The 25,312-nt window shown below is 66.7% G+C and overlaps 1 protein-coding gene across 1 annotated transcript; it reads right to left on the reverse strand.

Moving 5' to 3' along the window:
- Positions 1–24,245, reverse strand: CRTAC1 (cartilage acidic protein 1). Its single transcript, XM_050711960.1, has 14 exons — positions 24,108–24,245; positions 6,476–6,672; positions 4,923–5,119; positions 3,931–4,061; positions 3,147–3,303; positions 2,542–2,676; positions 2,222–2,367; positions 1,952–2,088; positions 1,277–1,359; positions 1,085–1,185; positions 833–1,001; positions 523–668; positions 369–411; positions 1–152 (listed from the first exon to the last, which is right to left on the reverse strand). The coding sequence occupies exons 1-14, from the start codon at positions 24,243–24,245 to the stop codon at positions 1–3; spliced, it is 1,932 nt and encodes a 643-aa protein (XP_050567917.1).
- Positions 24,246–25,312: the final 1,067 nt, after the last annotated feature.

The following is a 25,312-nucleotide window of genomic DNA, read 5'->3' on the forward strand; positions in this document are numbered from 1 at the left end:
TCACTCACCCACGCAAGCCGTGCCATCCTCGTTGGGCTCGAAGCCCCGGCTGCAGCGCTTGTTGCTGCGGCAGCGGTACCCGCCGTAGGTGTTGATGCACACGGGCTTGTCCCGGGGACAGACGAAGGGGAACTCCGTGCACTCGTCGGTGTCTGCAGGCAAAGGGATGTGGACTGGGAACTGCTAGCGGTGGCCCCCCTGGCTCCCCCTGTGCCCACGCGGCTCCCCGCTCCCTGCTGTGCCCCACTGCTGCTCCATCCTCTGTGCCAGCCCCACGTCCCCCTGCCCTCCCCACCACATCCCCCTGCCCTCCCCACCAGGTCCCCACACTTGCAGGCCACTTGCCCGTGTCCCCAGCAGCCACTCACCTACGCAGCGTCCGTTCTCGTGCTGGGAGAATCCCTGCCCGCACTGCAGTTGGGGGAGAAGCGGACACAGCCAGGATGGGGCAGGAATCGGGAGAGCCCAGCCCCTCCTTTCTGCCCCTCAGAACTCCCCTTGCTCCCCACAGCCGGCCCTCACCTCCAGCGGAGTGGGCACCAGCGGCTCCTCAGTGTCCTGGGGGTAGGGGACCTCCAGCACAGAGTTGGTCTCACTGCTGGCCACGGCTCGCACCAGGACGCGGCCATCGGGCCAGGTCACCTCCAGGCTGCTGGCCTCATCGCGCCCTACAGGCGGGCAGCCTGTTACAGGGGTGCCTTTGGGGTGGGCAGGGACAAAACCTCCCCTCGCTCCTGCAGCTGGTCCCTGGGTGCTCGGGCCACAGAGCTGGCCCCTGCCCGGGGGGTGCTGGCAGGGTTTTGTGTCCCCCCCCCCAGCCACTCCAGCTCACCCAGCCCAAAGTGGGCCACGGGCTCCATCTCGCACAGGTACCCCGAGCCGCCGTCGATGATGCGCAGGTGGGCGCCGCTGCGCCGCGTGAACAGCACCACCTTGGCCCCCCGCGCGAAGGCCCCGAAGCGGGTGCGGGGAATGACACGCAGCCAGTTGTTGTCAGTGCCCTGGGAGGGAGGGACGGGCTGGGGGTGAGCCGGGAGAGGAGGCAGGGACGGGGGACAATGCAAGGAGCCCCTGCTTGACTCACCTGGGAGCCCTTGAAGATGGAGATCGGCTGTGCCATGGACTCGCCATGGGACAGGATCAGGTCCAGCATCCCATCGCCATCAAAATCTGTCACCGCACCCCCTGCAAGGACAGAATCAGGTCGTGCTTTGTTATGAGGGCACATTATGACAGGCACACCCCAGCACAGGCCACCCCTGACCCTGGGACCCACCCGTGCCCCGTCCCTCAGGCTCCAGCGCATCCCCTGGGTTCAGCTCTTCCACGATGGGGTCTGAGTGCTCTCTGCGGGTGAGCCTGCCGGACACAGACAGGGAGTTAGGGGACATGGGGGCTGGCACATGTCCCCCAGCAGCTTCTCCTGGCAAGTGCTTGCTCCCTCCTGGAGCAGTCCCGTAGAGAGGTGACAGCCCCGGTGGCACCTGGAGGTGATGGGGTTGGCAGGGGTGCTGCTGATAGCTGTGCAGGGTGGTTGGGGGACTGGCCCTGCACCTCACATCCCCAACCGCTGCCACAACCCTCAGGGATCGGAGAACCCCCCCCCAGGGGCTCCCAGCTCCCCACAGCCCCCCACCCTCCACCCGCCCACAGGGCCAGCAGCGGGCAGACAGCAGTGAGGTGAGGGGGTGCCACCAGGCAGCAGTGAGGAATTGATCCCCACAATTAGCGGCAGCCACGAGCAAGCTTCCAGGCAGCTGCTGATCAGCAGCACGGGGACCCCAGGGGCTGCTGCAGGCACGGCCGCAGCAGCTGGTAATGACACGGGGAAGGGCTCAGGCATGGCTCCTTCTACGAGCAGAACCGGAGCGGGGGGCCCCCCGTGTGCCGCCGGTGGAGAGCGGCGCGGGCTGCTCGGCCCCCCAGTACGGGGCACGTCCCCCGGCCCTACCGGAAGAGGCGGTTGGCGGAGGAGCCGCGGTAGGCGATGTTGTTGAAGAAAACCTCCAGCTCCTGGTCGTTGTCGAAGTCGGCGGCGATGACGGTGCGGACGGGGGACGGCATGGAGAACTTGGGGGTGGCGATGTCCTGCGCAAGGGACGGGCAGGGGCTGCCAACGTGTATGGCGAGCAGGACGCCGCTGGCGAGCAAGGCTTGGAGCCAAAGCAGGGTGAAGCTGGGGTCCCCCCAGCAGCGAGGGCTCAGCAGCCCCAGCCCTCACCCGAAATCGGACACGGCCGGGGGCCCCCGCCTGCAGGTAGAGGCGGTGCGGCCCGTTCCAGTTGCCGTAGACGATGTCCACGCGGCCATCGCGGTTGAAGTCAGCCAGCGCCACACCACGTCCGTGCTGGTAGGGGTCATCCAGCCCTGCGAGCAGCAAGGGGACAGGGAGACGGGACCCTCCCTGCTGCTGTCTCCCCAGGAGATCTCCGGAGACGTGGCCCTGTGGTCTCCAATCTCAGCCATCCCCTTCAGTCAGTGGGGCTGTTGGTCCCTGTGTCCTCTCCACCCAGGGTTGTCCCCCCCCGTCCCCCTACTCACCCACAGCAGCTGCCACGTCCCGGTACGTCCCGTCCCCCCGGTTGTGGAAGAGGAAATTGGGGCTGTTCTCGTTACCGCAGAATATGTCGGAGGCACTGTCACTCAGGATGGGGCCCACGGCCACCCCACGGCCCCCTGGGGACAGCAGCCAGGGGTGAGGGGGCTGCCCTGCCCCAGGGGGGCGCGTGCCCCTGTGCCAGTCCCGGTGCTCTTGGGACCCCCTGCACCCCCTCCTTGCCCGTCTCCCTCCTTCAGTCCCTCTCATCAGGAGCTAATTGGGGCTGGCAGCCGTTTGTGTCACTTCCAACCTAATCACTGCCATCGCCATGGTGACAACACTCCTAATTAGCAACAATTTACCGCCACAGAGACAGGGCCCAGCGGCGGTCCCCGTGGTGGCATGGGGCGCAGGCTGGCACACACCTCTGCCAGCATCCCCAAGCCCTGCTGATGCCACGGGGGCGTCAGAAGGGTGACAACAGGCACCGGGGGGGGGGGGTCCCACAGGTCCTTCCCACGGGCCGTGGGGCTGCTGATAGACAGGGTAGGCAGGCAGATGCGTGGCACGGGTTGCGGCAAGGGGCTGTGCCCCGTCCCCTCCGTACCTGTGTACCTGCTGACGCCCGCCTGGGCGGCCACATCCACCAGCACCACGACGCCGCGGGCAGGGTCGCTGGCGGCCACGTCCATCTCGATGAGGGCATGGGGGCCCACGTTGCCGCTGGCGTAGTTGGCGATGTAGATGGAGTACCTGCCCGAGCCCTGCGGCCGGCGACACTGCCTCAGCGCCCGCCAACGCCCTGCGGCTTCACCCTGCTCCTCCCGGCCAAAACCTGGGCCCACGGGGATGGGTTCGGGCTTAATCCTCCCTGCCGTGGGGCTGGGTGCTCTCAGAGGCGCTGGGTGCCCGGCGTATAGGTAGCAGTGCCTGGTGAGGGCTGGGTGAGACCGTGGCTAAAAGCACATGGGACTGGGGACAGCCACATTGTCACTCTCCAGTTTAGGGCACCCTGTCCCACCAGCTCCCCAGTGGGGCAGATGCCCCCCCTCCCTCCCATCCCCACCACCCTCTTTGTCCCATGCAGCAGCAGCTGGGCCCTGATTTAGCGATAATCGTTTGGAAACAAACTGCTGGGGGAGGAGGAAGAAGAAAGAGCAGGTGACAGGAACATAAATCACCTCGACAGGCACGTTTATCAGCTAGCGGCAACCGCACGGACAGGCGCCCGGAGCCCTGACAGCCACCGGCTGCTGGGAGGGGGGGGGACGCCCCCAGCTCTGGCAAGGGTGGGATGGGGATGGTGCCCATGCAAGTGGAGAGCTCCAGGGGGCTGGCCGGGCAGTGGGGATGCGGGGATGCCCCCTGGCCACCCTGCCCTGCCCGCTCACCGTCCGGTCCACGCAGGCAACGGAGCGGCCGGCGAAGCGGCTGGCCACATCCCTGTTCACCTTGTCGCTCAGCAGGTCCTCCCAGCGCCCGTTGCGGAGCTTGAAGAGCTTGTCCGTGTAGGTGGCCATGCCTGGGGGAGCACGGGTCAGGGGGCTGCAGCAGCCATCCTCCCCCTGAGCCCTGTGTGCAGCCCCCTGGGATGTGAGCTGGTGGTGCCAGATGCCAGTTTGTTCCCCGAAAGCAGGGATCAGTGCAGGGTGCCCCGTGGCAAGGCGAGCATCCCAGCCCCCTGCTCCTGTCACTGTGAGAGCTCCCATGGCTCTTAAGTGCCACCAGGAGACGGAGAGAAGAATCAACTCATTAAGGTAAAATGTGTCCCAACAGGGCACAGCCCCGTAGATCATCCCTGGCAAGGCAGAAACCGATGCCGTGCCAGGCGCAGGCAGCGAGCTGTGCTGCCTGTCACAGTGCCAGTGTCGGATTTAGGGACAGGCGTGCCGGCAACCTGGGTAATTGGGAGAATCGGGGACATACATCTGCTGCTGTGGGATGGGGACAGGGCAGAGCCGGGTTGGAGCAGAGACACAGGGAGCTCTGAGGGTGCCTGGTACCAGCCTGGGGCACACAGGTCCCCTCTCCAGGAGGGGCATCCCCAGGAGCTCAGACAGCACCAGCAGGGCAGGATTAGCTCCTGGCTTTGTCCAGAGGGCACAGCTGCTGCCAGACACACCGAGACTGGCAACACAAGGTCCAGAGCACACATCCTCAGCAGCGAGGGGACACTGCTGCCCCCGCTCGGGGTGCTGCGGGGAGGGCGATGGGCAGCGGGAAGTGCTGACTCAGCAGCTGGCCGGGCTCCGCGTCCCACCCGCGCTGCCATCAATCAATGGAGCCACTCAACTGAGAAATTAACTCCAGCCCGCACACATCCCTCACGCGCCGAAGGTCGCGGGCAGCCGCGCCGGGAGCCTCCCCCCTCCCAGGGGCTCACCGGAGAAGGCGTTGTTGGTGTTGAGGAAGTAGACCTCCTCGCGGCCATCCCCGTCGATGTCACAGGCTGTCACGCCGATGGCGTTGCCCTGCCGGTCCCGCAGCGCGTAGTAAGGGGAGCTGCGCTCGTCCTCCGCCACGTTCACCAGCCGGCCCCGTGCCTTGTCGTACTTGAGCACCAGGTTCGGGCCGTTGTACCTGCGGGTACGAGCAGGAGATAGCTCCCCAGGGATAGGCAACAGGATGAAAGCCCCTGTCCTGTCCCCACGTCCCCCGGCACCGCACACTCCCCACGGCGGGCACAGCAAAGACCTGCGTGGTTTGTGGTGGCTGAGGGAGGCATGCTGCCCTCAGCACCCAGGTGGGGGTCTGGCTGCCCACGGGGAGTGCTCAGCCTGGGCCCCTTCCAGCACACATCGGGCATCCTGTGTCTGCCCAGCCTGGGCACCCAGGTAGGATGGGGCACAGGTCCCTGCTTGCAGCCCTTTGGCAGGGCAGGGGAGGCAGCACGCAGGGCAAATCCTCTTGGCACGCTGCGCCCCACAGGCTCCCCGCCTGCTCCTGCCCTGCGCACCAGTAAACAAGTTATACAACGGGCACCGCTGCTTACAAAACCGCTGCTGGCTGCGAGCGGTGGCCTGTGCCCCTCCAGGGATCTCCAGCTGCGTAGGCTTGGTGGTCCCTTGGGCAGACACCAGCAGCCCCTGCAGGGATGAGCCCCCCTCGCGGTGGGGGGGGGGGGGGAAGCAGGTTCCTGAGCCAACCCAGCAGCACACAGCCATGCCTGTGCCCCTTGCCCCCAGCATCACGTTCTGTGCCACTGAGGGACAGCCGGGCTCCTGCAGCCCCATATGGGCTCACGGGTGAGGGATCCCCCCTCCAGGTGAGGGCACGTGTGTGTGCAAGCCTCCCTCATGGAGGAGTGTGCTGCACACACAGCCTGTGCCACTGCCCCCATGGCTGGACCCGCTGGCAGCAGCTGCTCTGTGTCCAGCCCTGCTCTGGTGCTGGGGCAGCGCAGCACACGGCTCCTGCCTTCCCAGTTCCTGCCAGCCCTTCCGAGCCATCACACCAATAAAGGGCTATAAAAAACCTCCAGCCAATTAAGCGAGTCTCCAGAGAGCGCTGAGTCCTGTCAGCGGAGCCGAGCCGGCTCAGGGACACGCTGGCTGTGTGCTGCGGGGTGGGACCTGGCCACTGGGAAGCTTTCACAACCCTACAAAGGGTACCTGGCCCCAAAGCTGGGCTCAGGGCACCCGTGTGGCCCCACACAGGTGTCCTGCCAGCAGTGACACTGGGGCACCACACACCTCCTGCCGGCTGGAGGGGCTCGGCAGGGGGTGGGGATTAGCAGAACAGTAAGCCTTCCCACAGTCAGGGAACTCAGCTGGGCACCACATGTGCTTTTTTGGAGAAAACAGAGTTTGAGCAAGTCGGGAAATCAGCAGGGAGGCTGCCAGCACCAGGACACGGGGCTGCAAGGAGCTCCTGTCCCTGCAGGGCCACCACATCCCACTGCCCCCAAGGCACCGCGTGCAGGCTGCCCCTACTCACCCCGCCACCACGATCTCGAAGTCACCATCGGCATCCAGGTCGGTGACGGCCACACCATAGTTGAGCTGCGTGGGGTTGCTGTCGTAGTCGGGCGGCAGGAGGCGGTGGGTGACGGCGGTGAACATGGGCTCGCTGCGCTGCGAGCCCTCGCTGAGCCAGGCCAGGGACAGCAGGCACAGCGCCAGCATCCTGGGCACCTGGGGGAGACCTGCAGCCTGTTGGCTCCCCTCACCAAGCCCCCGCTCCTTGGAGCCTGAGCACCCCTCTGCCCTTGCATGGGAGCTGCTCTCTTTCCCCTCCTCGCCCCCCACCCCACAGCCCCGCACTCCTCCAGCCCCAAACCCCCCAGGCACTGCCACAGCACTGAGCCCCCATATGCATGGCCCTGCCTGGCTGCAGCTCACCCTCTGGGCTCCTCGGGACAGAAGTGTGGCACAGTGAGCTGGGAGCAGGGCCATGAGAGCCCATCCCATGGGAGGGACCAGGGTGCTGACGAAGCTGGGCTCAGCCACCGCTCACCCTGCCCCAAGGGGCTGCGGGCACCCAGGATCCCAGCAAGAGATGTGGATCACGGGCTTGGCAGGGCCAGGGGGAGCAGGCAGTTGCCTGGCTGGAGAGGAGGCAGTCGCCTGGCTGGAGAGGTTGTGCCCTGCCTGGCCAATCCTCCAGAGCTGGGAAGGCCCTGGGAACAATGCCTGGTGACTCCAGTGTGCCTCAGTTTCCCCATCCTGACCCACAGAATGTCCCGAGTTGGAAGGGACCCCCCCAAAGGATCATCGAGTCCAGCTCCTGGCTCCACACAGGAGCACCAAAAATCAGACCGCACACCTGAGTTGTATGAGCACTTCTTGATCTCTGTTAGACTCGGTGCCATGACCACTGCCCTGGGGAGCCTGTCCCAGTGCCCGACCACCCTCCGGGTGCAGGGCCTTCCCCTAACACCCAGCCTGACCCTCCCCGTCCCAGCTCCATGCCGTCCCCTCGGGTCCTGTCACTGTCCCCAGAGAGCAGAGCTCAGCGCCTGCCCCTCCGCTCCCCTCGGCAGGAGGCCGCAGGCCGCCATGAGGCCTGCCCTCAGGCTCCCCTCGCCCAGGCTGGTGCTGTTCCTCCTGGGGACCCCGCGGGGCCAGCTCCCCCCCGGCTGGCAGGGAAGGTGCCTGCGCGGGGATGTGGCCACGGGAAGGAGGTGCAGGGAGGAGAGGCTCGATTAACCCGGACTGCGGAGAGCAGTGGCTGCCAGCACTGCTGGCAGGGCTGCGGAGCTTCTGGAGCTGGCTCTGACCTGGCTGTAGCGCAGGTGACAAGTGAGGTGGCACTCGGGACAGCCACCCACGGGGCAGGCAGTCCCCTCCAGGGGACGAAGCCCCAGCAGCAGCGAGCTGCGCATCCCCAGCAGTGGGCAGTCCCATGAGCTGGCTGGGAGCAGGAGAAACCAGCCCTGCTCCCATGGCCTGGAGGGATGGCTGGGTGGCCCAGCAGGGGACATGGCTCTGTGGTGCCATTTGTCTGCTGTCCCTGCTTCCCCGGGGCAGCAAGGTGTCCAGCAGCAAGGGAAGGGGAGCCTCTGCCCCCAGCCCACCTGGGCTCACCAAGGCAAGCTATCCACACACAGACAGGGGTGCAGGGCTGCCCTGTGACCCCAAGCCTCTCTCTCTGTCCCCAGCCTGCAGGGACAGTGGCTGTCCCCATGCCACTGGCAGGGCTCTGCCTCCCCTCCAGCTCCCCCTCTTCGCAGCTTGGCCCGCTCCCTGGGTGGCCCCCCCACCCCATCCAGCTGCAGCCAGAATCCCTCCAAGTTGGATGGAGCTTTTCCAGGAGGAAACAATGCTCCTGATTAGAGACAAAGGGCCCTTCCCCACAGATCCGGTGCTGGGTGCCATGGTGGGGGCTGCCCGGCCCAGAGCCAGGCCATTTTGGGAAAGGAGGAGGAAGATCCAAGCTCCTCGTGGCGGATGGGAGAGGCCCCGTGCCTTCCAGCATGGCAGGAGCCTCCACCGGGGCTTTGAGGACGCCAGGCCCTGCTCACACAGCTGGCGCAGGGCTCAGTCCCATCTTGTCCTGACAGGGCCACATCCTGGCTCACATTGTGAGCGCCTGGAGGCAAGGTGACCCCAGGAGCTGCAGTCACCCCAGGGCACCTTGCTCTGCATGGCAGGGCCTGGTGGCACCGAGCCGAGCTGCGGAGGACAGGTAGAGGCGGCAAGAGGACGGGAGTGTGGTAGGAAGCAGCATGGGCGCCCACGCAGGGGATAGCTGAGCAGCACGGGGACAGGGTGCTGGCCCCACAGCTGCTCCATGGCAGGGAGGTGGCTCAAGGCTCTTCCATCTCCATGCATGGCCGCTGCCAGCAGTGCCCTGTGGGGACGAGGGGATGGGGCTGGGGTAGCAGCAGGGTGTGTGGGACCAGGAAGGGGGCTCTGGGGCAGGCAGGGGGTTGCACCCCACAAACCCCTCACCACAGCTGGGGAGGTGATATCCTCAGGGCTCCTCATGCACATCCCCATGACCCTCAGCACGGGGAGGCAGGAGCTGGCTGCCTGCACAGCCACCCCATCCCGTGTGCCACCATGGCGTCGCCGCCTGCTGTGCCTCACATCCCAGCCATGTCACGCCCCACCACTGCAGCAACAGCCCATCCCGGGCCACAGCCACCACCAGCACCGCTATAACATCGCGTGACATCGCGCAGCAAGGGCCCTGTCACACCCCAAAGGCACCTCAGAGCAGTGACAACACAGTACCATGACAGTGCCCCATGGCATCCCGCTGCCTGTGTCCCAGTGACATGGTTTTCCCCTTCCTGCCACTGCTGTGCCTCCCAGGGAGGAGCAGGTCTAGGTGTCCTGCAGACTCGCTGCCCCTCTCCCACAGGGGCCACGGTACCATGGGGATGCCAGCAGCACCCCTTCCACAGCGCCTCGACCCTGCAGTGCCTTTACTCCAGCCGAAACCGCGTGCCCCAGTCCGGGCTCAGTGGTGCTCCCTTCCACACCCCCTTGCAGGCCCTGGCCCGGGCACGCATCCCACCAGGGGTGCTTCTGACGGGCCCGAAGCCCCCAGTTCCTGCCTGTCCCCATCCCCGTCCCCTCCCACGCAGGACTCCTCAGCGCCGGACCCGGCGCGCTGGGGCTCAGCCAGCAGCGGCTAATGCAGTGTGGAGACGAGCAGTCACCTTAGCCTCGGAGCTCAGCCCGAAGGGACACCGGGTCCTTGGGGGGCTTGGCTGGGGCAGCACAGCCGGCCCCTTCCCGCACAGCCGGCCACACCGAGACCCCCCTCCCCACGTCCCCCACCAGGTGGGAACGCCCCCGAGAGAGGGGCTCCCCCTTCTCCCCTCTGCCCCCCACCACCGCCACGTCCCCAGCGCCCCCGAGGCCACCTCGCGCCCCCGCGCCCCCTCTCCCACCACCCCGCCCCCACCGCCGCCCCCTCCCCAAACCCGCCCCCAACTTCCCTCGCCACCCCAAGTCCCCGACAAAGTTACCGGGGGAGGGAAACGGGGTCGGGCCGCGGGGGCGCGCCCCCTACTCACGGGCGCGGGGGGCTGCCCGGTGCCCCCGCGGCGGCGGGAGCGCATCCCGCGGCGCCCTCCTCGCCGCCCGCCTCCGGTTCCTCGGCGCCCGGCTCCCGACGGCTCGGGCCGCCCGAGCGGGGTTTATGTAGGGCCGGGGCGGCCGCGGGCTCGCCAATGAGCGGGGCGAGGGGCGCCGCTGCCAATGGGGAGCGGGGAGGTGGGGCCGCGCCGCGCTGATTTACTGCCCGAAATTGCAGTGGAAGCACGGCCGGGCAGCGCCGCTCGGTACGGAGCCGAAATATTACGGGGGGACCCGCTGGGGGGTGCGCCGGGAGCGCGGCTCGTAACCTTCACGGGGTGGTGGCTCGACCCGTCCCACCCCAACCCACCCCAACCCATCCCAACCCATCCCATCCCACCCCATCCCACCCCACCCCACCCCATCGCATCCCACCCTATCCCACCCCATCCCACCTCACCCTATCCCACCCCATCCCATCCCACCCCACCCCACCCCATCACATCCCACCCCACCCCATCCCACCCCACCCTATCCCACCCCATCCCACCCCATCCCATCCCACCCTATCCCACCCTATCCCATCCCATCCCACCCATCCCACCCCACCCTATCCCATCCCATCCCACCCCATCCCATCCCACCCCACCCCATCCCATCCCACCCCACCCCATCCCACCCCATCCCACCCCACCCTATCCCACCCCATCCCACCCCACCCTATCCCACCCCATCCCACCCCATCCCATCCCACCCTATCCCACCCTATCCCATCCCACCCCACCCCATCCCACCCCATCCCACCCCACCCCACCCCATCCCACCCTATCCCACCCCACCCCACCACACCCCACCTGCCCCCAGGACCCCCCGGCGCACAGGTCCGGGTGCTCAGGAGCGGAGCCACCCAGCGGGCAGTCCCCGCAGATTTCCACCCGGGGCACGGCGAGGGTGGCTCCCCACCAGCTGCCCCCTGGGTGCGTGTGGCCGTGGGTGCACAGACCTGCCCCGTCCCCTGTGCCTTGCCCGGCAGGGCAGTGTGACTGTAGGCAGGGAGGGGAGAGGGAAGCCCCCGAAGCTGCACCCGAGCGCTCTGCATCTTCCCCGTGCCCTCACCTGTGTGGCCCGTGGGTGCTGCTCCACTGCTGCCACCTACCCTGCGGGGGCCCTGGACCAGCTGTGCCCTGTCGGGCAGCATGTAACAGCGGCCCCATCTCAGGCCACGCAAGTCATGGACTTGCCAAAACCTCACAGCCAGGGGGTACCTGAGCGGGGTCACGCACAGCCCCCAAGGGCTGCCTTCCCTGACACATCTTCCCCCTGGGCAGCCACTGTGCTGCACAGAGCATCTCGGGATGCAGAAAGGGGTTGTGGCAGGGATGGGGGCAGCGCCGGTGGGGCACTGCCTGGGTCACCCCACCGCAGCACGTCCCCAGGCACCGCAGTGCAGAGGCTGCAGCCACACCACTTGTGCCGGGAGGCTGCAGGAGCCCACGGCAGTCTGGGCTGCTTCGAGTGGCTGCTCTCGTGCCCTGCTGAACCCCTTGTTTCTCACCAGGACGTGTCTGGCTGCAGCTTCTGCCCGTTTCTCCCGTTTCTCCTCTCCCTGCTGGATTCGAGAGCTCTCAGTCCTGGTGATTTTCTCCCACGGTGGTGCTGCCACGTGAGCATCAAGTACCCCTCCACTGCATTTCCAGCGATCCCTCTCCCAGGGCGCCTGCCTGAGCAGTGGGCTTCTGCACAGCTGCCTGAGCAGGGTCCCCACGGCTGGCAGGATGGTGGCCAGGCGTGGGCGGCCAGGGAACCCGCTGTGGGGCACTGCTTTGGGGCAGGAACCACCACTGCCCTCAGTGTTCACCGTGAGGAGGCCAGGATGCCAGGCAAACGTGGTGTGAGGGTGCACATGTGTGTGCAATGCTGTGCTCATGTGTGCTTGTGTGCCCCAGAGCTGTGGGCGCGCTGTGCCTGCCGCCTTGCACACACGTGTGCACTCAGGGCAAGCACCCCCCTGAGCCCAGAGCCCCGCTGAGCCGTTAGCTCGTCCCCGGTTTGGTAACCACCCCGGTAATTATTCGCACAAACTCTTCCAACACCGTCCTGGCGAGCGGCAGGTACAGAAAACAAACACAGGCAGCGAGCCACCTCCGGCGTGCCGCGACTGCGAACGGTGCCGGCCACATGGGGCCTGGGGCATGTGTGTGGGGCCACAGGGTGCCCCCCGATACGTGCTGCCTCCCCCAGGGCCCTTCCCATGGGCTTTGTCCCCCCAGCGGGCTGGGACATTTCTCTGGGGGGACAAGAGCAGGACCACAGCCACGGTGGCCGTGCTTCAGTCCCTGTGCCCCTGTGCTGGCTGGGGACGCGGGCGAGCACCCAGGAGCTGCAGAGGGGAGCGGAGGGTGGGCAGGAGACGAGCCGGGCTGTGCCGGGGAGGCGAGGCAGGGCGCGGGGCGCATGGAGCCTGGCTGTGCTGGCGACCGGTGGCGGTGGCGGCAGGGACAATGGACAGGAAATTAGAGCGAGGCGGCAGTGAGACATGCTGCGGGGGGGAGGGAGCCTGAGCTCCATGGAGGGCTGCAGGCAGGCTCCGGGAGGCTCTTTTCCTGTGGCCCTTGTGTGCTCGCTCCATCCCTGCCGACCCAGCTCCTGGCACCCTGCAGCCCTGTGCCTGGTGGCTCATCCCCCAGCAGGATGAGAATCAGCCTGGGACCAGCTGGGTTCATGGCCCCCCAGCGTGTCCCCTCCAGCAAACCCCAGGTGGTGCAGCACGGACTGGGCGCAGGTGAGCAGAGCAATGCTGACTCTGAGCACTATCCTCCAAGACCCTTGGCTGGGGCTGTCCTTGCTCTTTTTGGAGCACCGTGAAGGCCGAGGCACCTGCACACAGCCCAGCGAGCACACAGCACCCACACGCAGTGTGCACACTCGTGCATGCATGCAATACAGCCTGCGTGCAGCACCCCTGTCTGCACACACCCTGTGCACACACATCACGTGTGAGCACCCAGCACAGTGCCCAAGCACACGCGCGGGCCTGTGCGCACACCCAGCGTGCACACCACATGCACACACTGTGCATGCTGCGTGCATACACCGTGCACACTGCCCTGCACACACCGTGCACAATGCCCTGCACGCTACTCCTCGCTGCGTCTCCTGCCCCGGCTGGTGGCTGCCAGCACAGCCCAGGCAGCAGCCTGCCAGGCCTCACCACGCACCCTCGCTGCTTTTTGACAGTAGAAGAGGGCGCATGATGTCGCCAGCAGCATGCCGCAGGATCCCTCGGCTGCTGAGCTGCCCCTGGCTCCTGGCACCGCTTCCTTCTCCGGAGGGGCTGTGTTGGGACCTCCCCGCTCCGAGGGTCTAATTTCCACCCTAAATGTATTCATGGATAATTTATCCCCAGTTGTTCCTGTGCTAATGTTGTCTTTTAGCTGAAATAGCTCTTCTCCTCCCTGGCGTTTACCCCGCTGATGTATTTATAGTGCGCGCTTTGTTCCCCCGCAGCCTGCGCCGTGCCGTGCACGAGCCGCCGGCCTCCCGCTGCGGGTCCCCCGGGCTCTGCCTCCCCCTGCGATGTCTCTGTTCCTCTCCTCCCAGCACTTGCAGGTCCCCGAGACCCACAGAGGGCCACAAGCGAGTCCCCAGCCCCACCAGAAATGCCTCTCCTGGTGCCTCCTAGGACTGCTTTTGCCTCTCCCATGACTGCACACCCCTCGCACGGTGGCTCACAGCCTGCAGGCGATGGATGCCCGCACTCGGCAGGCTCCTCGCTCCGTGCCTCTCCTCCCTGCTGTCCCCTCCCCACCACTGTCCCATGGCACCCGCCCTCCTCTCTCGCACACCGACCCCTGCCAGCTCTGCTCCTGCCCCTGGTGCCCAGACACCTCCCAGCCCGGGTCTCTGTGCCAGGGCTCGCAGTGACCTGCGGGCTCCCACCTGTCCCAGCAGCCCCCCAGGAGCACAGGGGCTGCTGCCTCCCACTGGCGACATCATTATGGCCCTTCCTGGGTCCCTGCCTTCTGCCAGCCAGCCTGGCAGCCCCTGGCAAGGGGCTAGCACTGGGGCCAGGTCAACCCCGAGGTGCATTTTGCCTCGTCTTCCAGTTCCTTTCATCACGGGCTTGCCGTGCTCCCTTGGCAGCAGCAGGGCACAGAGGCAGTGCCCCAGCACCCTGCCCCTGGCTCTCCCCGTGCCCAGACCTGCACGGCCCCCAGCCACTCCTGTCCCCGTGTGCAGTGCCCCCGGGTCCCCACGTGGACTCTTCCTGTCGCCGGGACATCATTAGAAATGTTAATTATTAATTATCACTAAAAGCCCTTTTTGCTGCATTGCTGTTCTCTGCCGATCTCTCTGCCCCGTGCTGCCTGTAACCGGATCTGCCCGCGATCGGCTCCTGCCTCGCGGTGCCTGTCCCTGCTTTCCCTCCCTACCTGCGGGGGCTCGTGCAGGGCAGTGACAGCAGACAGAGCCTCTGTCCCCTGCAGGACACTGCCCCGCGGACGAGCTGGGCTTGTGCCACCTGGGGACCTGGAGGAGATGCGGGACCGCCCTGCCCTGTGCCAGGAGAGGGGACGCAAGGCTGGGGAGGGAGCTGGTGGGTGCCGCGATGGGGCCTGGGCCCATCAGCTCTTCTTGGGCAGGGCCATGGGGTCCTCATAAGGGGGCACGGGGACGGGGCTGCCTTGCTGGGGGGGTCTCAGGTGGGTGGAGGCCCTGGGCCGTACCCAGATGGGGAACAGCAAATGGAGGCTGTGGGGAAAGCTGGGCGCTGCTGGCAGCCAGCTGGGGCTGGCAGGACCCGTGGGGCGGCTGCGTTGGAGGAGCCGTGCAGCTGTGGAGAGGCAGGGAGATGTGCAGCCTGCCCCGCTCGGCCTCCTCTTCCAGGGCTCCTGCAAGATTTATCAGCTCCAGGTGGGTCCCGCAGATGGATCGATTCAAATCACGGACCACGGAAAGCAGCCGGGTTCCTGCCCACGGGGCAGTGGCTGTCACCCACGGGCAGCAGTGCCACAGCCAGCGCCGGGCGAGACACGGACAGAGACCCAGGCACGGCTGGCGGGCAGGAACCACCTCACAACAGCATCCTGGGTGCCTCCCAGGGACCACAGCCACAACAGATCAAGCTGTGACAGTGACAACAGGGGCTAACTTGGGCAAAAGCACAGCCCGTATCCCCTGAGGCGTCTCTCCTGCTTCTGCTGCCCATTTCCCAAGAGCGGGGCTGCCCGGGTAGCACGCTCCCCTGCTCGGGGGTTGTCACCCACGCCCCCATGCTGCTGCACGGCCATCAGGCACGGTCCTGCTGAGCAGGCTGGCAAACAAGACAGTACCGGGAAGGAGACAACAGCGATTGCTCAGGGAGATTGCGCTCGGGGGCAGGCTCCCCGGGGGAGTGCAGGGAGGAGCACCCAGGCTGTTCCTGGAGCGGTATTGATTCCTGCAGCACCGGCGCTGCTTTCCCTGCCTATTTATTTTCGATGTGCAGGAGAACAGAGGGAGCAGGAGAGCCCTGCTCATCCCCCCAGGCCAGACCTGTGCTCCCAGGGGCATGGCCAGGGCTGCCGGCCCGCAGCCCCATCGCCTCCCTGCCCGCCAGCCGCCGGCAGCACCGGCGCCTGCCCGCACCGCGGGCTGCTTCCTCGCATTATACAGCGCTGTCACGAGCCGCCGGGTCCCCAGGTGTTTGGTGCAATAATGCAAAGCAGATCTAATCTGCCCCAGCCCCGAGCTCTCCGCAGTCCCCTCCCCTGGCTGCTGCAGGCTCCCAGGCCAGGCGTTGGGGAGAGCTGGGGTGAGGGCGCACACGGCTGTGATGGGCGATGCCCTGTGTGCCCCTGCGCGCCCACTGCAGCTCCCGGGGCTTTTCTCCATCAAAAGCACTCTGCTAGCACTTGCTCTGCAGCAATAAATCAGCTGGGTGCTCACGGCAGCGTGGGCCCACGTTGGGTTCCCTAGAACGGCTCAGCAAGGTGGGAGCTCAGTGCCAGCTCCCGGCTGCGCTGCGTGACCCATTTATTGCCCGGTGTTTCCGCAAGAAGCCCGACATGCACAGCTCAGGGTTCACGGGTCGTCCTGGCAGCTCTCTGGGCTGTACCTGGCTCTCGGTGCGTGGGGAGCCCCCCCTGCTGTGATGCACCGTGTGTGTGTGTCGAGCTGGCAAGTTCTCAGCTCCGAGGACACGGGAGCCCTGGGGCCACGGGCAGGTGACCAGCACTAGGGCTCAGAGGCAGGGCTGGGGGAGAAGAGGCTGCTCGGGGAGCAAGGGCAGAGCCGAGGTTGCCCCGTGCCGCCTCTCCTCCCCGCTCCTGTCCCCGGGGCTCAGCGCAGCGCAGGATGCTGTGCGTGCAGGAGCTGGATGCACGACTTGCCTCCGATCGGAGCCGGATCTGGGGCTGCCGACAGCCCCTTTCTCTCCCGTGCTGCTCCTTTCAGCCTGTGCCTCCCCGCGGCCCCGGCTGACGCAGCTGCAGATGAAGAGACAAGGAGAGGCAGGCAGCACTCCCGGCCCGCTGTGCCGTCCCCTGGGAGGCACAGGCACGGCAGCTTCAGACCCAGGCTCTCTGGCAGCCCCGCTATCAGCAGAGAGCGGCCGGCCGGCTGGCTGCCCGAGCTGTGCCGGGGGGGTTAAGATGCCCAGGCAGCCAGGGCTGGGGTGCAGGTGGGGGTCTGGGACCCCTGGCGCAGAGCCATGGGGTGCTGCAGCTCCCACCAGCGCTCTCCCCACCCGGGATGACTCCCAGGAACCCTAAAACCACCCTAGCCCAGGAGAAGTGGGGGCACGGCCATACAAAGCCCTGCAGCCCCATGCTGGGGCGGCCAGCCTCGGGGCTTGGTGCAAGCAGGGTGGCGGTGCGAGGGGACCCTGTCCCCTTGTGGCACTCTGGAGGGGACCACAGTGTCCCTTGCGGGAGGCAGGAGCACACCAGGAGGGGACACCTGAGGATGTCTCCAGCAGGGGGAAGCAAGGGGGGGGTCCTCCTGCAGCCCACACCTCGCAGCGCTTGGACCACGCTGCTGCTGCCATGGAAACTGCCTGCGGAGCATCGTCCTGCCTCTCCGTCCAGGGAGACAAGGCCACCGCTGTCCCCAGCCTTCCCAACCTCCAGCCAGGGTGCTGTGACGCCCTGAGCTCAGCCAGGAGCACCCGGGAACAAGCACTGCCCAAGCCCGGCAAGCCCAGTCCCCCCAGCTGCTGATGGCTGCTGACCCCAAGCACGGAGCTGGGCCCATATGGGGTTTTGGGGTGGGCTGCATGGGTTTGACTGGGCAGGCATGACTGGGTGCTGCGGGGTGCTGTGGTGGGGTGGGGGCACCCTGGAAGGGACACTCCGGGCGAAGCAGTGATGGAGAGGCCAGGGAAGTGCTGGCAGGGGCTGCCTGGTGCCGTTCCCAGACAAACCCAGCTCCCACGAGGCCAGGGGCTCCACGCTGCTTGGCCTCCCACAAACATAAATCATTTTCTAATTTATAACATGAATAATTGATTTTGCCTCCGTAGCTGGCGATAAATCTCCTGTGCGCACATGCATAAGAAAATAATAATAATGAAAGCGATCAGGAGCTGCTGCCATCGATTACCTGCAAGAGGGGCCACGGTCCCCTCTGGGACATGGTGGGCTGGGGCTGGGGCTGCTCCCGACGGGCGCCGGGTGGCCCTGCTCGGTGTGAGCCTTCCTCATCCTGCCCTGGGGCCACGGGGGTGGCAGGGATGGCCCTACACATCTCAGTCTTGCCCAAGGGTTGCCCTGCTCAGCTCCCAGTAGAGATCCTGCAGGGCTGCGGTGATGGAGCACAGCCTCCTTGTTCCCCACTGAGCCCAAATCAAGGGAAATAAAAGGAAAAATGCATCATCGCCTGGGCCTGCCACCCAGCATGGAATAACCAGGTCCTGGTGCTCAGGTGCCCCCGGTGCTGAGCCCTCAGGGCTGTACTGGCATGTAGGGGCAGGCACGCAGCTCCGTGTCCCCTGGGCTGTCCCCTGCCTCCAGCAGAGCCCAGCCGGTCCCCGTGCGCCCCGTCCCTCCAGCCCAGGAGTGCTCGGCGGCGGCAGCGCCTCATTAGGAGCCGAGGCTGCGCTGCTCCCCGGCGCGCTCCCCTGCCGCCCACGCTGCCGGCGAACGCGTGCGAGCGCCGGGGCCGCGTTCATTATCCGCTCGGCAGCCAGCCTCGCTCCACGCCAAACCCCAGGAAGGATGCGGAGCGACGCGGCCCGGCGCAGACACCTTCCCTCCGCCCGTTCGTCTGGGCCTCCAAGGCGCTGAGCACCCCGCAGCCCTCCGCCTGCAGCGGGAAGGCAGGATGCGGCCCGAGGGGCGCCTGGGAGCCTCCGAGCAGGCAGCAGCGCTCCCGCTGCCTACGTGACATTAAAAGCTAATGGGAAATCAATGGCAGCCTCCCGCGGGGTCACGCCGGCGGGCAGCGCTGCGGGAAGCGGGAGCCCTGCGCCCACCGCTCCTGTTGGCCATGGAGCCCCGTGTCCTTGTGTCCCTGTGTCCTTGTTGCCCCATACCCTCGTGTCCCCATGTCCTTGTCACCCCATGTCCTTGTTACCCCATGTCCTCGTCACTCCATGCCCTTGTGTCCCCATGTCGTTGTCGCCCCGTGTCCTTGTTTCCCCATGTCCTTGTCACCCCCTGTCCTTGTCGCCCCATGTCCTTGTGTCCCCACGTCCTTGTGTCCCCACGTCCTTGTGTCCCCATGTCCTCGTGTCCCTGTGTCCTTGTCACCCCATGTCCTTGTGTCCCCATGTCCTCATGTCCCCGGGTCCTCGTGTCCCTGTGTCCTTGTGTCCCTGTGTCCTTGTTGCCCCATGTCCTTGTTGCCTTGTGTCCTTGTCACCCCATGTCCTTGCCACCCCATGTCCTTGTGGCCCCATGTCCTCGTGGCCCCATGTCCTCGTCCCGCTGCCCCCCAGCACAGCTCCTGGCAGCACATCCCAGACGCCCGTCGGGGTTCCCGTGCCCACGGACGCCCTAAAAGCCAGCACCGACGACCCTCGGGGGGTTCCCTGGGGGACACGGAGCCCCCACAACGGGGAGGGAGCAGCCGGGCCACCAGGGTCACCCGCTGCCGTCGCCTCCCCGGCCGCCGCGCTGTCCCCCGGGGCCGCCCCGGCGCGCTTCAGCCCGGTGGCGCGGGGCGGTGCCGCGCCCGCGCGGGTGCCGGTGCCGGTGCCGGTGCGGGTGCGCGGGGCGGTGCCGGTGCCGCCGCACTACAGGTCCCGGCGCACCCCGCGGCGGGACGGGGCGGGCTCGGCGTGGCGGAAGCGGCGGCGGCGGCGCGGAGCGGCGGGGGACCCGGCGAGGCCACCGGTAACGCCCGCGCCGAGCCCCCCGACGGGCGGCCCCCGACGGGCGGCCCCCGCTGCGGGCACGGGCACCGGGGGGGCACCGGCGAGGGGCGAGAGCGGCCCGGGGGGGCGCCCCCTGCCCCGTCCCCGCCGTCCCCGGTCCCGCCGTCCCCTTCCTGTCCCCTGCCCCAGCGCGCCCGGGCGGCTGCCGGAATCCCTCCGGCCGTACGGCCCGGGTGCCTCGTCCCCGTTCCTCATCCTACGGGGCGGGAGCCCGCCGTGGTGGGCGTCCGCGGGCTCCGTGCCCCCGCACCGGGGGCTGATTCTGCGCCCGTGCCCCCCGGCTCCGGTGTTGTGGGGCTCCGTTTTGGGGCTCGCTCGCCCTGCCACCGCCGTGCCCCCCGGTGAGCCCGTGGCGGGGTCGGCGGGCACGTTCCCGCTGCGAGCCGTCCGGGTGCCCGGCTCTGCCTGGCCGCGCTGGTTTTGCTTCCCTGCGGCTGGCTTTGGGAGGCCCCTGCCTCATTTGCATTTTTCTGGTTAAAAACAGTAATTCTGCCCTTTTGAGGCATCTTTATTTTTGAGCCGTCATTAATTTTCCCTCCCCCCTTATTTATTTATAGACCTCCTCGCTTTTGTGCTGATCCTGCCCTGGTATATTTGTAAAGCCTTTCGTATTCCCCGTACCCCCTGAGCGCCTACTAACTCCTTCTGCTTTTGTGTGTTGTCCCTTTTTTTTTTTTTTTTTCCCCTGCAGCTGTTAAGGGGACGGTATCGACCTATAAATCACCTCCTGCCTGAAACGTCCCCCTTCTCTTGTTTCCAGGTATCTCCTAGGAGCATCGGGAGCGAGAGGCGCGATTGAAATCTCTCCCTTTTCTCCGCGTGTTTCCCTTTGGCAGCCCGCCGGTGTCGGCGCTTCGCCGTCTCCTCGCGGGTTCCGTGGCTGGTGCCGTGCCTGGAGCACGTCCCTCTCCCGGGAGCAGGGCAGGAGGTCTCAGAGCCCCAGCAGCCGCGGGGCCGGGGCAGGCGTGGGTGGGCAGCAGCCCCCCGTTCTCGGGGTGCTTTGCTTGGCGTCGTGTTGTGCCGGCGGCTCTGTGCCATTGCATCACCCCGCAGCCAGTCCGGCCTCACCCTGCTGGGTACCCAGGTCCTTCCGTGGCCCTGCTGCATGAGCCCGTCCTGCTCTGCTTAGAGCAGGAGAGGTGTGGAACGCTGATATCTGTGATGGGAGACACCTGGGAAGCCTTGCAGCTTTCTAAAAGGGCGCAGGGAGGTGGCGGGTGCGGACGGGCAGCTCCTGTCCCCGTTCTGGGTGCCGGCGCCGTGCAGCCAGCGAGCGCTTTGAGGTGAGCTTCATAATCGGGGCTGTTTAGAATCTCCTTGTAGCTTCGTTTTTATTAGTAGTTGTAGGATTTTTTTCACCCGAGCTGCGGCAGGCTGTAAAGAGTGACATTGCCAGCGTGCGAGCTGCACACCGAGGCTGCACGCGGTCCCCCAAAGGGCGCTTCCCGCTCCCCGAGCAGCGCTGCGAGCCGCGGCCCCGAGGTGTTGCCGTTCCCTGCCCGCCGTCAAGGCTTTAAGGTTACGTGCTCTATCGATGGCAGTATGGATTGAGTGGAATTAGAAACCTCGAAGGCTAAAAAATACAGCGCCCTGCCAGGAAACGAGGCAGCCTGCTGGGAGGGCGGGGCTGGGTGGCACTTCAACTTTTCCAGGAACTGGCACGCTTGCGTGCGAGCCCGACAGCCCGGCATCCGTGCGTGGCCCTAAGAGAGGGAGGAGAGGAGCGCTGCCCGTGCACGGTGCCGGTGGTTGCAGAGGAGCAGCACGGGCCGGCACGGTGCCCGAGCAGCTGCTCAGACCCTCACAAACTCGTGCCGGAGCCTCATGCGCCCCAGCTGAGCCCGCACGGCGCAGGGGAGAGGAGATATAGGGGCGAGCGGTGACTTGGTCCCCAGTTTGGGATCCGTGGGGCTGCCCTGCCAGCGTAGTGTGAATGAGACCTGCAGCCAGGGCTGTTGCTCTGCCTCCCGGAGCGTGAAATCAGTCGGAGGTGACGCGTGGCCGTGGCATCTGATGAAGTGTGTATAGAACCGGGGCAGGAGCTGCGCTGCCCTTAGCAGTAAAAAAAAAACCCAAACCCTCTGGGCTGCGGGTGTCCCTGCCAGCCCGGGCTGGCTGCTGGGGGCTGCTGCAACCTTGCTGTTGTTTGTTGCCTTGCTTTGCCTGGTGTTCCCTGCGTGACATGCCCGGGGACAGGAGCTGCCTGCCGCATGGCTGCGGGACGCGGCTCGTCCCTGGCAGCGCGCGGGGAGAGGATGCTCCCAGCACCGCCCGTCTGGCTAATGCCGCACCATCTGCTCTGGAGGGTGAGGCAAGGTGAATGGCAAGCTTTCGAGGAGCCCATAAATCCTGCGTGCGAAGGCTCTTCTTGGAGGTGACTTGGGATGTGCCTGGAGCGATGCTGCTCCTGGCTGGGCTCCCCGAGCGGCGCTGGCACGTGCGGTGGCTGAAGGGAAAGGAGAGCACCCTTGCTGGGCAGCGTCCCGGGGCTGGAAATCCGTGCTCCCGTCTGGGGAGCAGCGCTGATGGGGCTCAGCAGTCCCCCCGCAGGCTCAGCCCCTTTTGCTGGAGGGGAGCAGGAGCAGCACCAAAAGCCCCGGCTCCTGCACGGGGTGCAGGTCGCACGGTTTGGTGCGGTGGCACAGCCACGTTGTCTGCCAGGCCTGGCTGCTGGGGGCATTTTCCCTGGGGAAATTCCCCCCTTGGAGGATGTGGAAGCAGCTCCGCAGCCCTGGGCGAGCGAGGCGACGTGGTGGTGGAGAAAGCTCTTTTCCCTACGGTTTTTTTTTTAGCTATAAAATGCCCTCAGCCCCATGGCCGTGCCTCCGAAACGGCATCAGGCGTGTGGGCCTCGCAGCCTGGGCGCTGCTCCCCGTGGGCAGGCAGATGTGGCTGGAAGGTTTTGCTGAGGAAGCGTGTGTTAGATAGCATTACGTGTGCCAAAATGCTGATGGCCGGGGGCTGCTCCCGGTGCCCCCTCCCCACCGGCACACGGCTAGGCTGGGCTGCCGCTCGGTGAGAAAATGTATAACGCCTCGGTGCTGAAAAAATGGACTAACCCAGAGCTTGGACGGTTTATAGGATGCGTTGCTTTTTTCTCAGTCGATAAGACAAAGGGGACCATTCTGCCAGCGAAATTAGTGTATCAAAGAAGGGAAAAAAAATGACAAGCGCCGCATATGTCTCCGCAGTGAGAAAAATGGTGGGGGCAGCGTCGCCCCGGTGCCCCCTCCTGCCCCGCACCGAGTGCCCACGGGGGTGGGCAGGGGCATGGAGCTCCTGGGGAGCACCGGGGATGAGTTTGAGGTGTGGGGTGAGACCCTGCTCTTTGGGGGCTGTGCTGGGTTGGGAGGTGTGAACAGGGGGCAGCCGGGTCCTTTGCCGGTGGTTTCCCCACTGAAGCCGCCGAGCCGCCTGCTGTCTCCGTCTCCCCGTGCCGGGCTTGCTGGCGGTTTCGTGAGAGCCGGGAGAGACCCATCCATCACGCCAGGGCTCTGCGGGGAGCGCTGCCTCCATCCGTCTGCCTGTCTGTCCGTCCATCCGGCAGGCGCGGGCAGCCCCAGGCGCTTCCCGGCCGGCCGCGGGGCAACGGCGGGCTCTGGCAGCCCGGCACCGCCGGCTCTCTGAGCGGGGGCCATGGGCACCAAGCGTGCCACCGCCGGCCGGGGCCGCCCGTCCCGGAGGCTCGGCGTGGTTCGTGGGGAGGGGAGAGGAGCCTAATGTACCGGAGGTGCCGCGGAAATGAGAGCCTTGGACGGATTCCTGGCCCTATTGATCCGCCGGCAGTTTATGCATCCTGACATTCATAATCTCGGTAGGCTCTGATGTTCCAGATTAATGGGCCCAGGGGCTGTCCATCCGTCACTTCCACATTAATTACTGAAGAGGTGTTTTTCCAGTGATTTACCTGACAGCGGCCCGTGATGAATACCCCTAAACAGAGTGGGCAGTGATTAATCACGGGGCCCCGGCCCGGCCCCGCTCTGCCTTCCCCTCAGCCACAGCGCAGCCCCCCCACCCCATCCGTCTCCATAAACGCTGCCTGATGCATATTTATAGGGGCACGGGGCCTGGCAGATAGCAGCGCGCCTGGTTGTGCCAAAGATGATGAAAAATAAATCTCCGCCAGGATGGGGCAGCCCAGGAGCCTGGCATGGCCACGGCTTCTCGCCAGGATGTCCCCGTCCCGACCTGCTCGGCGTGCTGGCACCGGGGATTGCTGTGGGTGTGTGCTCAGCCCCATGCATTCAGCAGGAGCTGAGCTCCCCTGCCTGCAGCACCAGGGCTGGGGTGGGCATTGGGGTCCCGTTTTTGCTCTCAGCACCTCCTGTCTCCTGTGTGATGTTTGCACCGTGATGGTGATGGTGAGGCTGGTCCCCTCCAGGAGACCTGGAGCACGGTGCCGAGCCACCGGGAACTGTCCTGGGAACCGCAGGCAGCCCCTGTCCTCTGCCCAGCTCCTCTGGCTGTGCCGGTCCTTGCAGCAGCGAGTCCTGCTGGTTGCGAGGCCCTGCAGGCGGCGTGGCTGCCTCTGCTGGCTGGCTTTCAGCTCAGCCAGACCTTTAGTAGTTGCATGTCAGCTCCTCATCTCACACCCGTGTGCCAGGTCCCCGCTGCAGCTCCGTCTCTCCTCCGTGCGTGGCACGGTCACTGGCTGCCCCTCGTCCCTGCCCTGCGATTCCTGGTGCCCTGCAGCCTGGTGCTCCAGGGATGGGAGCCCTGGGACTGCCTCCTACCTGCCCACCCCGCTCCCGTCGTGCTTGGCCTGAGGGCTGCTCGGGGCGCGGGTGGCACTGACGCTTCTCCCCTCCGCAGGTGGCGGCGGCACCATGCAGCCGGAGGCGCGAGGGCGGACCGGTGCGCGCCGCAGGAAGCCCGACATGGCGCTCTACGTGCCCAAAGCGCGGCGGGAGAGAGCGGCGCAGGAGGCGGCTGCGAACCACCGGGAGCCTGAGAAGCAGCGCCCGGCGCTGGACGTCGGCCGGGGCGGCTCCGAGGGGCAGAGGCGAAGCCCCGGGGCCAGGACGCACGTGGGCAGAGCAGCCGGCAGAGAGAGCAAGGCGGGCGCTCGCCCCAAGGAGCCCCGGGCAGCCTCCGCCGGGGATGGAAGGGTACCAGGTGCGCACAGCCGGGGCTCCAGGGCTGGCACGGAGCCGGGAGGCAGCCCGGAGAACACGAGGGCATTGCCCAGTGTGCAGGAGCCAAGCCTGGATCTGAGCGCTGCCCAGCCCTCGGACAGGCAGGGCAATGCATCACAGGACGCAGGGCTCAGGGACGAAGCTGTGGGGTGCTGCGGACGGTGCCGGACCCGCTGTCCCCGCAAGGTGCCCAGCCTGGGATGCGGGGGTGACCCCTGAGCCTGGGGGTGACCCCGATAGCCCAACGGCAGCTCCGCCGAGCGTGGTGTGTCGGACAGAGCCAGGCGGGTCGGAGCATCTGGGGGACAGCACCCGGGTCCGGGCAGGGACCTCTCGGGGTGCCCGGCACAGGGTGGCCCTGCAGCCGGCAGGGGAGGGCAGCACGGGCAGCACTACCCAGCTCAGCTGCAAGGGTGCAGGTCTGGACGCCCAGGAGGAGGAGAAAAAAGGAGCGTGGAGTGTCTCTCCTCGCAGGGCAGAGCGAGGGCTGTGCCCCCAGGGCCACAGGGGAGGAGGAGGGGAGGCAGGGAGGCAGCACCGTGGCTGCCCCAGGAGGAGCTGCCTGCGAAGCTGGGTGCTCAAGGGGGGGCGTGGGTGACGGATTGGTGCCACTGGGGCAGGCTGCAGGCAGCACATCCCAGCTCCTGCCAGAGCACACAGGGCAGCTGCCGCCTGGCAAGGAGCAGAGCGCTGCCGGTGCCGGGCATGCCGCTGGGGAGGGAGTCCCTGCGCCCCATGGCAGCACCGGGGCTGGGAGCAGCCCACCAGGGGCGGAGAGTGGCACTGGGGAAGGGGCTCCCCGGGAAGCCCC

This window comes from Cygnus atratus, chromosome 7 (genome assembly GCF_013377495.2).
Source record: "Cygnus atratus isolate AKBS03 ecotype Queensland, Australia chromosome 7, CAtr_DNAZoo_HiC_assembly, whole genome shotgun sequence".
Taxonomy (NCBI): domain Eukaryota; kingdom Metazoa; phylum Chordata; class Aves; order Anseriformes; family Anatidae; genus Cygnus; species Cygnus atratus.

Excerpts from the sequence above, each read along its gene's own strand:
- CRTAC1 (XM_050711960.1), bottom strand. The coding sequence starts at position 24,245 with ATGTCGGGCTTCCTGCGGCGCGCACCGGTCCGCCCTCGCGCCTCCGGC. Across the intron at positions 4,062-4,922 it reads CACCAACAACGCCTTCTCCG|GCATGGCCACCTACACGGAC; the intron begins GTGAGCCCCTGG and ends GTGCTCCCCCAG. Across the intron at positions 1,360-1,951 it reads TCCGCCAACCGCCTCTTCCG|GCTCACCCGCAGAGAGCACT; the intron begins GTAGGGCCGGGG and ends TGTGTCCGGCAG.